Genomic DNA, 11934 nt, shown 5'->3' on the forward strand with positions numbered 1-11934 from the left:
GAATAAGAGAAAGCCAATTTCGTGAGAGTTCTGCGGATTAGACGTAAGGCTCTAAGCTTGTTTCCAGTTGATACAAACTCAAATGAACGAGACAGCTGGCAGAGAGTGTTCTCGGCTATCCAGAAAATGCATACGAAATGTGCCGTCTTGATGGAGATGAGAGATTAAAGTGGGTGTGAATTAGGTCAACCGTTTCGATTGCTCTCCGAATTTCGCAGTGAAAAAAAGGCTGCCCATTAATGCTGACATTCGGTAAGCGCTGACGTACACTGTCAGCTTTTATAAATGCAATGGAACCTTTCACGGGACACGTGAGAATCGTATAGTCTTTTCCGATCTCGAGTGTCAAGAATATCGCAAACTGGTAGCAGCTGACCCTGTCAACCCATTGGACGTTTCTTTGCCCATCGACAGTATATTTGGCCGGCACGATAGGAAATACTTGTATGAGTGGTCGCATTTGTCGTGGGTGTCACTATTTCAGAACGGAAGATTGCTGAATGAAATAAAAAAAAATCCATAAGCAACACCAACTGTGACGTGGATGAAAAAAAAAAAAAAAGCTGATGCTGCATACGTCACACACTACTGCGAGTGGTGATTGTGAAGCAGTGGCACCGGTAAAAGACGCTTGTGCCTTCTTAGGATAGTCTTCATGCAGATGTCTTCATGCGGGTAGTCGTGATAATGTAGTCGCTTAATATATATACATACTCTGGAACCGAAACTCATTTATTCCGCGTGTGACAGTTTTTTTAAGTATCGCGAACTGCATTTTTAGTGCACTTTTTTTTTTCTAGAGCAGCTATAACCCTTATTCATGGTTACATTATAGGCACTTCCTATCATAAGAAGCCAATAAAAAGTGCTCGATTCAGTCGGGCACACTCGACCTACTAAGTTTATGACTTCCTATTTTATGCCATGCACGTTGAAGCTGACTTCACGTTATCAAGATTGTCGCATATGAGCTATACTATACCTTAATTCCCATCGAATAGGGCATTCCGAATAAAGTCATGCGGTTGTTTCAAAAAGCGACAAACATGTGTGTGAAAGGTCGTTGCGCTCGAAGTACACGGCATTCGAGGTGTATTTCATGCTATTTTGCGGTATTCAGGGAGTATTTTAGCGTAGCGCACGCGTAAAAAACGTGGGCTGTTCTCACAATGTCTAAAGGCTCCGAAGCTGCAGACGAAAACCACGGTTCCCAGCACCGCCATCCACATGATGAGCAGCTGCCAGGTGAAGAACGGGCCGCACTTTTGGAGCATGTACCTAAGTGATCAAAATACTTCATTTATATAAGATTTTCAACGTCGCCAGCTAGTTAAGTATACTCTTAGGCGTTACTTAACCGGTTGTAGTCCATATTTGCTTTTCCTCTTAAACAAAAGCAGTCAAATTGCCCTCGGATATGGTTGCATGCGATCTGAAAAGATCCAAAATTACCCTTGCACTATTTTGCAGCCCCAGAGGCAATTCCTACACTACTTTGAACAGCCAATATGAAGCTTTATGAGTGAAAATCTGTTAATGTTTCCATGTCTTTGGACTAAATAACGCAGACTTCTTAGGTGCACCAGGTTTTCATTTCAGTGACAGTCTGCGACACATTCAATATTGCGGATAAAGTGATTTCAATTTATATATATATATCAATGAATACAGCCACGCTACATTAATGAAGCATTCAAACTCTCCTAAGAAGTCTGCGACACTTTGAATATTGCAGATAAAGTGATTTCAATTTATGCATATGGTTGAATACAGCCACACTACATCATTGAAGCATTCAAGCTCTCCTAAACATTCTGCGACACATTCAATATTGTGGATAAAATGATTTCAAATTATACATATGAATGAATACAGCCACACAACATTATCGAAGCATTCATACTTTTCCAAGAACTCTGTGCAATAAGCTTTCTTTTCTTGAGCAAGAGATGCCGACATGCTAACTGGTTATTACCGGATGGCCACACATTGCATCGAAATTAAGATTTATCTCTGCTGGTGTGTCGCGTGCGCATTAAGTAGTTCATATTTCGTACGTAAGCGAATTGTGGCAGCAATCTAGAGTTTCTAGTGTTCTTATCTCCTTCCGCAAGACATAACTCTGCAGGATGTGTAAGAAAGGGCAAGACTATACCACACGTTCCACCCACCTACCAGTAATTCTCGCAGGCCGCTGTTTATTGCTAACGTTTAATTACGAAACGCTTCTTGCTGCTCTGTCTGTCAAAAAAAGAAGAAAAAAACTAAGCGTGCACACTATCCAAGTTCTAATACCAGCAACGCTTGAGCTACTACAATATTTGCCACGCATAACGCGAAACACATCCGTCTTATCAACTTCTTTTTCTTTTTTTGTGTGTGTCTTCAAACTACACGAACTAAAAGTTACAAGTTTCTGAAAAAAAAGTTCCTACAAAATCACTTCTGCAGAACGTCTGCTCTTGGTATTGGAGAGTGGGTGTTTTTTTTTTTTTTTAATGTCTCGTGTGCCTAGCTGTGCAAAAATTAAATTAAATAGAGTCTTGAGAAAAAAAAACTATTTTCACTATTTTTGGAGAGTCCTGATGCTTTACGCTCTTCAGAGAGTCGCGGAGGAGGTGCGACTCTCTGAAAGAGAGTTATCAAGGAACATTACAGAGTGTTATTTATGTGGTAATTCAAGACGGACCAAAATAGTAATACGCAACATCTATCGTTTCTCTTTGAGTTAACTATACTTGTTCTTGGAGGATTTCTGCACTTGTACGTCCAGTCGCTAAGGCGGCTAACGTTCTATTTGTGCACGGCTGCATGTGCATGCTTATTGGTTACATGGCTGCGTGTTTAGACGCAGTTATAATTGAATGAAGCCAAAACTGCACAACGCATACGTACTATAGGTTATTCAAAGTCTTGACATCGTAGCCGTGTTGGCGTAAGCACTCAAGCGAGATTCCCGCTCGCCGAACATACCTACAGTGGTGGTGGTGATGTTTGATGAAGCATGTGTTCAAGCAAGACTATAATATTTTTCAGCCGTCCCTTCCACACGATTCGGTGGTATACCTGTGCGCCGGTACCGAAATTTGCTGTGGTGGCACGCTGGTGTGCCCTCTTTCGGTGGCGCTGGGTCAACGGCGCGGGGTCCATCGAATTGGTGGTGGCACGGCTTGGGTTCGGGTGGGGGGGGGGGGGGGGTAGGTAGGATCAAAAGTCAAGAGGTGGTGGGGATAGAAACGAGTTAAAAAAAAGTTTCCCCGAAAGGGCGAAAAAGTTAACGTGATATCATCGTGTCTTCATGTTGTACACTCACAAATATTGCTGTCTGAGTTTATGAGGCACAGCAGCTGTAAATATAAATAGTCAGCAACTGAAAAAACACAGTTTTACAAAATACATGTATTACGGAATTTTTTTTCTATTGCTCTGCAGCGAGTCTGCGCAGATACCCATCAAGAAAGACACACATATATATATATATATATATATATATATATATATATATATATATATATATATATATATATATATATATATATATAAAGATGCAAGGAAAGGCAGGGAGGTTAACCAGACGCATATCGGGTTTGCTACATTGCACTGGGGAAGAGATGAGGGGATAAAAGAGGTTGCAGAGAGATAAGAAGGTACGCACAATCACGAGCACACTCGGGGGAGCACACACAGTCTACAGGCGGTCACTTAGGGTTGTTGTCTTCAAGTAAAGTAGGAGTGCTTTAGTCGCTTTCTGCGCAATTAAGGCAGACACCCATCAAGCTCATTCAAAAAATGAAGGCTCCGGAGGAAACAAAGAAGAACAAACAAAGAAACAAAACAATTTAGAATCAATTTAACGGGCACAGTATTTAGGGGATCAAATCACCAAGTACGGATGGTGTGCAGAGGATGCAACGAATGATTTGGGTGCTATAAATCTGGAACCAGTGCGAACTATCTTATTTATGCAGGAGGATGACATGATTGCAACTGCACTGATGTTCCAGAGGGGGCTGAGGCGACAAAACATGCGCATGTGAAGTAGGCGAGAAAGGCTAGTCATAGCGACTAAAGGTAATCGGTATCGCTTTTTTAAGAGATTCTAAAATAGCGATGTAATGTTTGTGATGTGATGATGAAACAACAAACGCGTATTCTAGTCTGACCGAAGTCATATGCGCTGTCAGCATTGTTTTGTCCAGTTGCTTCTGTAACATGCCTCGGAGACACCGAAGTTTTCGAAGAGCGTTTGCAAATTGTTCCGACGTGCGTGCGCCATTTTAACTCGGCTGTGAGAGTTACACTAATGTATTTAAACTACACAACGCCTACTAGAGTTACACCGTCCTTAGCACATGTAAAATGAAGAGACTTTATTTGAAAAGATCGTGACTACGGTATTTTTGAAAGTAGCCGTATTCACGCGTGCGTTACAAAATGACGAAAAAAAAACTCACTATTGAGCGTATCCTGGTCTTGGGTATTGCAGACGGTTTTACTGATAATGCAGTCATCTGGATACATTTTGTGTTTAATTGAAGTATCACGAATAATTTCTCCGCCGCCATTTTTATAAATAATAAAAAAGCGGACCAAGAATCGAGCATTGAGGTCCCTTTTTGACGTGACGTCAGATGAGTTCGCGTGGTTAAGTGTAAGAAATTTTGAGCGTGACAGCAAGTAATTCGCTATCCAATCAACCAGCTTGTTGTCATCACAAAAGATTGTGAAAAAGCTAAATGTCTAGCATGCCAAAGCATATCAAGGGTTTTCGAATATAGTCAATAAATATGACATCTACCTTCTTTCAGTCGTTAAAGGAAGAAAAGGGAAGAGGCAATTTCGTGCGTAAATTGAAGCAACCGTGTAACAGCAGAATAGCCGGCAATGAAGCCGTGCTGTGGTCGTGAAAGTAATTATGTGCATTTAGGCTTTCTACAATCTATATTGTTGCCCCGCCGTGGTGGTCTAGTGGCTAAGGTACTCGGCTGCTGACCCGCAGGTCGTGGGGTCGATTACCAGCTGCGGCGGCTGCATTTTCGATGGAGGCGAAAATGTTGTAGGCCAGTGTGCTCAGATTTGGGTACACTTTAAGGAACCCCAGGGGGTCGAAATTTGCGGAGCCGTCCACTACGGCATCTCTCATAATCATGTGGTGGTTTTCGGACGTTAAACCCCACATATAAATCAATCAAACAATCTATATTGTTCATTTTATTGCAGCACTATTAAACCACTTGAACTATTAGAAGAAACGTATTTATTAAAGGGGCGAACCTGTGCCTAAAACTCAAAGTGATTACCTGCTGATGGGTGCTGCAATAGCGCGTGCTATAGCACTTCCCACTACGCCCTTTATAATCAGAGTTCACAGTTGAGCATTAAGCCACGTAGCAGGCCCACATGAATAAGTCTTATTATTTATTTTATTTAGCAATACTGCAGACCACCACATGGTTCATACAGGAGGAGTTGTGCATTGATTACAGAATCTTAATTAACAAAATATCTCAATCACAGCACAAAAAAATTTAAAAAACTATGAGAAAAGTGAAAACGCGAGAAAAACGCCAAGTACAACCATGATACATTCTTCATACTCCTTCGTCCAACAAAATACTGACAGGGCTTCCTTTTCGGTTGAAGAGTAATCATCTACAGACATCGTACGCGGAGTATTAGGTTATCGCATGAAGCCTTGGTGCGATTGAGATCGGCAGCTTGTTCAATCTATGCGTGAGCAGTGTTCCTCACTAGCGCTCGCAAGACTTTAAAGGCGAGAAGAGCATACAGTGTGCGTACAAATCTAAATTATTTGGAAACGATACGAATTATGTCAGCATCAATGAAACCCTGTAGAGGCTGTCCATAAAAGTTTTCTCACAGTTAAAAAATATATACAGGGTGTCGAAGTAGCCTGGCTCTTTTATAGCGACCTGCGTCGTCTTCGCGGTAAACAATTCGTCCGTTGGAAGAATGAAATAACCCGGAGCTTTTTCATTTGGTGTTGTTCTCCATTACACTTCTCTACATTACCTTCACTACAATTCTCACAGGCTATATCTCTTAGACATTTATGTCTTTATAAAGTCCGTGTGCATTGTGTGAGTGCTGAGCGCTGAGCCTATCAGGATTTCTAGCTTGTGGGCTGGACTCCACTTGTGCAATCGGAACAAAATGCAGTGATACTCTCAAGTTCATCACGCGTGATAATCATGCAAGAAGCGAGGAATAACAGGAAGAGGGGGGCCGAATGCATGGGAAAGCATTGTAGAAAACAATTTACCGGTAGTATTTCTCGTGTATGGACCTTTCTAGAGTATGTGCCCTTAATATCACACGTGAATCACCATTCTAGCGTCACGAATAACGCCAAAAGAACGAGAAGCGCAAAGCGACAAGAATGCAATCTATTGTGCATCTTTAGAAGCTGTTTTAGGCATGCAAACACGGACACAAGAGAGCAGTCAAGACGCCGCAAACGCTGGCATAAAAAAAAAAATCTTAAAGGTGCAGAAAAGGAGGTGGAGTCATGTATTTTATGACAATATTCTACACTCGCGTTAAACCAAGATAAACGGCGGTGCGCCGCCATTATTGCGTGGCGGCGTGGTCTCCCTCGAAACATCGGCAGTGGCGCGAACGGCGTGAGTAAAAACGGGCGGCGGTGGCGGACAAAGCCACCTAGAACAAATATCAGAGGCTAAAATTTAGCAGCCATTGAAGACTATGATGTGTTCATGTGGCTTTGGTCAAGCATACTGTTAACAGCTATCATCAGCTACGTGGCTTTGACCATTGTGGTACCCGTGCTTTGCTGAAGAAACAATGTCTATAAGCGTATACTGCGTAGAAGCAAAAATGCCGTTGTGCTTTGGCCGTATTAAGTGAATTTATATGATACCTGTCGTGCCGCGTTGTTCCATAGAGTCAGTGGCCTTTTCAAGTTTTGGGTATTGAAGTACCATCATGCAGTGAAGATACCAATGGATGCTGCAGTTGCCGCAGAAAAAGTCATAAACAACCGTTTGTTACATTGGTAAGTATATATGGACGCTGCGTCACCCTGTACATGTTTTACATATTAGTACGACACAACAATGACAATGAAAGAAAAAATGATGAATGTACCCTTAAGAGACATAATACGTGTAACGTTATAGAGTTGAGTATAGTTGGTGCAAGGAATAAACGGGTGTTACGGACATCTATAGTGAAAGTTAGAGCCTGTGTAGGGCATTAGTGAGAATCCCAGATAATCGCAGTTCAATATCACAAACAGGCTGGCTTTCGAAAGAAGGCAAGCGTATGAAGGGAAAGGCAGGAAGTTAGTTGAGGATATGAGCTTAGGGAGTTCGAGGGAATAACCAGGATAGGAAGTCCAAGCCCGGGCAGATAGACGAAACATGAGAGAAGCTTTTGACCTGCAATGTGTTCAGTCGGTATGATGATGATGATGATGATGATGATGATGATGATGATGGTGGTGATGATGATGATGATGATTATGATGATGATGATGATGATTATGTTGATTATGATGATTATGATGATGGTGATGATAGACAAGGCTAGAAAATGGTTTCTCACGGTTTATCGGATCGCCCAGTGGACCGACTCCTAGGGGAGGAGTTGCTGCATCTGGCCACACTGGCTAGCGTTTCCTTGCGTACGAAGGCGGACGGTGGCAATGGCTGGGCAGCGAGAGGCGAAGAAGGTCGGTACAGTCCCGCCAACTCCACGGCCGCCACGAGTGGCACGCCGGTTGGGTGCTGCGGCTGCGGCCACACACCTGCGCACGGAACTGGAACGTAGTGGTAGGACGGGGACAACTCAGGCTGCGGAACGGCGTACGTGTATGGAGCCGCCATTGTATGTGGGGCAAAGACGCCGTACGCTGGTGGAGTTACATTCCGAGAGTATGGCGGCGTCGGCGTCGGTGCTCGAGCCGCAGCTGCCCCTTTAGGAATGAAAACAAAGGTTCTCCTGCTGTCATGTCTCGTGTTTGATATTTGACTCAACAATTCACACACTGAGTGGACGCAAAGAGAGAGAGAGAAACAGGGAAAGAGATCAGGCAAGAAGGAAGTTGTAGACCGGCCATCAACAAGCCTCAACTATAATGTTACTGCTATGGTGTGGGCGTTCTTGGCTACGCCACATGAGCTTCGGCAGATAGCTGCAAAAAAAAAAGAGGTACTTGCCCACCCCACCCTTACCAAAAGACACCAGTGCTCCACCCTCCCCCAACGCAATTCAACATGGTTCTGCGCTTCTCAAGACAAAATTTTGCCGACACCGATGCTAGCGTGGTATGATTTTTTGGTATCACTCGACTTCTTTCAAGAAACATGTCGAGATGCGGCATGCATCTTGAGGGGCAGACGCGTCGACTCTTCTTACAGCGAAGGCAACCGTCTTTCACTACAAGGTGCGAGGAAAAGATGCAAGTATGTTCTGCCTGAATCTGTGGATTGTGTAACTTGGAAAGTAATAGATTTCGTGTTCATGTTCATGAACCACACGACACAACTCTTTCATCGCCAAAACAACCTAAGATATTCGACTGTATTAGTCCTAACCGGTGACTGCGTGAGTAGAACAACAAAGAGCCTAGACAAAGCGTCGTGCCGATTTAGTCGTTTGTTTTGAGCTCAGTAGAGCCCTTTACTTTCAGCTTGGCTGAAAGACGAAGACCTGTTTTAGCACGGAGGCACTACCACGCGATACATGACCAAACATGGCAGATATTGTTGGAGATAATCGGAGGTTAGTCAATTTTACCTGAAAAAGGATTGACCAGGGAGAGACGCCTGGGAGAGCTATCGCTTCTTTCCGTCATAGGTGCTCCTTGCAAGAGCAAACAGCTGTTGCCAAATTGTTCAGAGGTCCGGCTACAGGAAGAGATAGAAGAAATAAACCGGATAAGTGCGCGTAAGTCGTTTGCAATGCCTCTAGTACTGTGTGGCACTCGTGGGCTACCTGGAACGCGCTGTTGAGTGGCTGAAGAATGGCGGATTCCAGGCCAGTTTGCGATATTTATGATGGTGATGATTGTGGTGACAGTGACAGTGGCGCTGGTGGTGCCTATGTTGACGACGACGACGACCAGGATGACAAAGATCAAAGTGACCACACCTCACGTTTTACTTGACACGCATATCATGATTATAATGTTTGGACGTCTCACTTACCTTCTTCATCTGGCATATTCCTTAAAGAAAGACACCTTGACTTGTACCAAGCACCATAACTGACATTAAAAAAAAGCACGACAGAAAAGCATACTTAAGGGTGTAATACAATTAATTTCATAATATCATTCGTGTCCGCGGTGCAGAGAGACTTGATTTTTTTTTTTACGACGTGGGAGCGTCCCGCAACGTGCTAAAGCGTGTTCGGAAGGACCCAATAATGTTTATCCGCCATCCATCCATCAATTCGTAGCAAGACTAACAGCGAAGCGTATTTCCTATATTTAAAAAAAGAACTACCATGCTAATAAAGTGAAAAATGCTAATAAGGAACATTGCAAAGAAAATATAGGGTAACAAGAAACAATAAAAAATGGCAACACTCGCCTAAAATTTGTAGTTCTCTGCGAGAAAAGAAAAATAAAACAAGAAAACTGAACGCGACATTTTTTTTTTTTTCGTTCGACAGAAAATCGCATTTGTGCTAGACCCCGTGCATTAATTTGAACGCCAGAGTTGAAGTTAATAAAAAGTGGGTTATTGGCTCTGGACACATTTTCTGTCATTTTTATTCATTCTTATACTAAATAAAGGACAAAAAACGTGCTTGATAGCGTGCAAAGTTCTTCCCCAATGATCCGTAAGTTGAAGTTCCATGTACGCGAACAGTCTGGGCCAGCTGTAGTCATAAATGAAAACGATGAGCACAACTGAAATCTAGTCGATAGGGAGCTGCAGGGTCTAACACACTTCACCACACGCAAGCCTTGCCGTGTCAAATAAAAATTACTGAGTGGTAGCAGATTCGAAGACACTGTTTCATCATTGAAAATTAGTTTAAATGAGGACCGTGAGAATTAAGCAAATGAATATCTGAACAAGCCGAGTATAACAAAAGAGGTAGCAATGGCACCATGTCTAAAAAATATTATTCGAAAAAACGTTATTGTCATTCAAAAGGAGGTAGTCAACAGCACCCTCCACAAGTAAATCGCAAGATGCAATTAAATTAAATATTGTTTAAAACATTGAAATAAGGCCAGTATTTTTACGTGAGTAGATCTTGAAGATAAAAAAGAAGCTACTACCATGGCAATACAAAGTTCTTGTCGTCACTTTTCTTATTTTTTCTTCTGTAGACTAAAGTTGTTTTCTTTCTTCGGCACATGATAGGGTATACCGAGTGGCCCAAAATTTAAGCTCATTAAAAAAGCTCCGATTCCGGAGAAATGCGTTTTTAGTTCGATTTTCCACGCTACAATTATCCATGCTATATTATCCAACAGCTCGAGCCAATATTTACCATTCACGCACTCAAGATAGAGTAGTTACGATGCGGGACATAAAACGACAAAACAACCCCACACCTTAAAGGTACACCATAATTGAGTTCTTACAACAACAGCGTCAACAACTATATATGCTGTATATCTGGAAGACGATGCACTTGAAATTACACTAGAAGTCGGGTGTTCTCCATTAAAGCACATGTGGGTCATCAGTTTCTTAGTAACTCATGCTGGATCAATAAAAAGCGATATTATGCGGCTTTAGTTTCTTAATTAAATGGACGAGATCAAGACACTCTGCGCACACTTGCATGATGATTTCTTTCAAACTTCCAATTTCTTCAGTTGGTTTGATCGATGAAGCAAATCATCTCTGAGAGGACACTAAAGTCAAATATTAGGTCAATGTTGATTGCAGAAATAGCGGTCGAGAAACCCAGTAGTGCTACTTTTGTGCAAAGTAAGAGCTTATTTTGAAATAAGGTAATGTTTTAGGGGTCCGCATCGAGTTAGCGCACTTCAATTTACCCGCCTCAAGCGGAACGCCTCACGTCACTGTTGCCATGCACAACGTTGCCCGGTTTAAGTGCATGACGATAGTTATAGCACAAGAACAGAACAACGACGAAGGGACAAGAAGGAGACGAGCCTTTGTCGTCATTCTATTCTCGCGCTATAACCATCGTAATGTCAGACCAACGAGCCCAAACTGCCACACTTCTAACTGCGTGGCCGCAGACCCTAGTAGCAGCGGAATAGCCCCACCGCGGTGGTCTAGTGGCTAAGGTACTTGGCTGCTGACCCGCGGGTTGCGGGATCGAATCCCGGCTGTGGCGGTTGCATTTCCGATGGAGGCGGAAATGCTGTAGGCCCGTGTGCTCCGATTTGGGAGCACGTCAAAGAACCCCAGATGGTCAAAATTTTCGGAGCCCTCCACTGCGGCGTCTCTCATAACCATAAGGTGGTTTTGGGGCATTAAACCCCACATATCAATCAATAAGTAGCAGCAGATCGAAAGCAGCGGGAGTCACAGCAGCAACAACAACCATTGAACAATGTCCTGCCATTGGCTCCGAGATGGCAGGCGTGCTTGGTATAACTGGGTCCTGCTAGATAACATGACCAGTTCAGTTTAACCAGGCGAAAACTGAATTTTCTAACCCCTCGCGCCATTCCCCATAGTAACATTCGGTGGTTCTTTTTTTTTCCATGAATCAAAAGAAACGAACAAGCGGCATTTTATTACGTCTCTTGATGCACGCAATGTTCTTTATATGGTAGATGTTGTTATATTACTAATGATCAATTGTAGGCTGCAACTCTGACATTACCGGGATCAATTTGCGGATGCCCTACTTATGGCGAAGGTGTTCTTGTTAATTTACCTTATATTATTGGTAAGTACATAGGTAACTGCTGTTGATATTATTCTCATACTAGACGTTGCCTTACAT

At 42.8% G+C, this 11934-nt stretch overlaps 1 protein-coding gene across 2 annotated transcripts in view; it reads right to left on the reverse strand.

Annotated features, from left to right (window-relative positions):
• Positions 1-8912, reverse strand: part of LOC142778410 (uncharacterized) — a 28759-nt gene extending 19847 nt beyond the window's left edge. For both annotated transcript variants that reach the window (XM_075882056.1, XM_075882055.1), the window contains exons 1-3: positions 8782-8912; positions 7588-7957; positions 1169-1278 (exon numbers count right to left, since the gene is read on the reverse strand). In XM_075882056.1, the coding sequence (XP_075738171.1) occupies positions 1169-1278; positions 7588-7957; positions 8782-8839 (538 nt within the window). In that variant the 5' untranslated portion in view covers positions 8840-8912. The remainder of the gene's footprint in view (positions 1-1168; positions 1279-7587; positions 7958-8781) is intronic.
• Positions 8913-11934: the final 3022 nt, after the last annotated feature.

This window comes from Rhipicephalus microplus, chromosome 2 (genome assembly GCF_043290135.1).
Source record: "Rhipicephalus microplus isolate Deutch F79 chromosome 2, USDA_Rmic, whole genome shotgun sequence".
Lineage (NCBI taxonomy): Eukaryota > Metazoa > Arthropoda > Arachnida > Ixodida > Ixodidae > Rhipicephalus > Rhipicephalus microplus.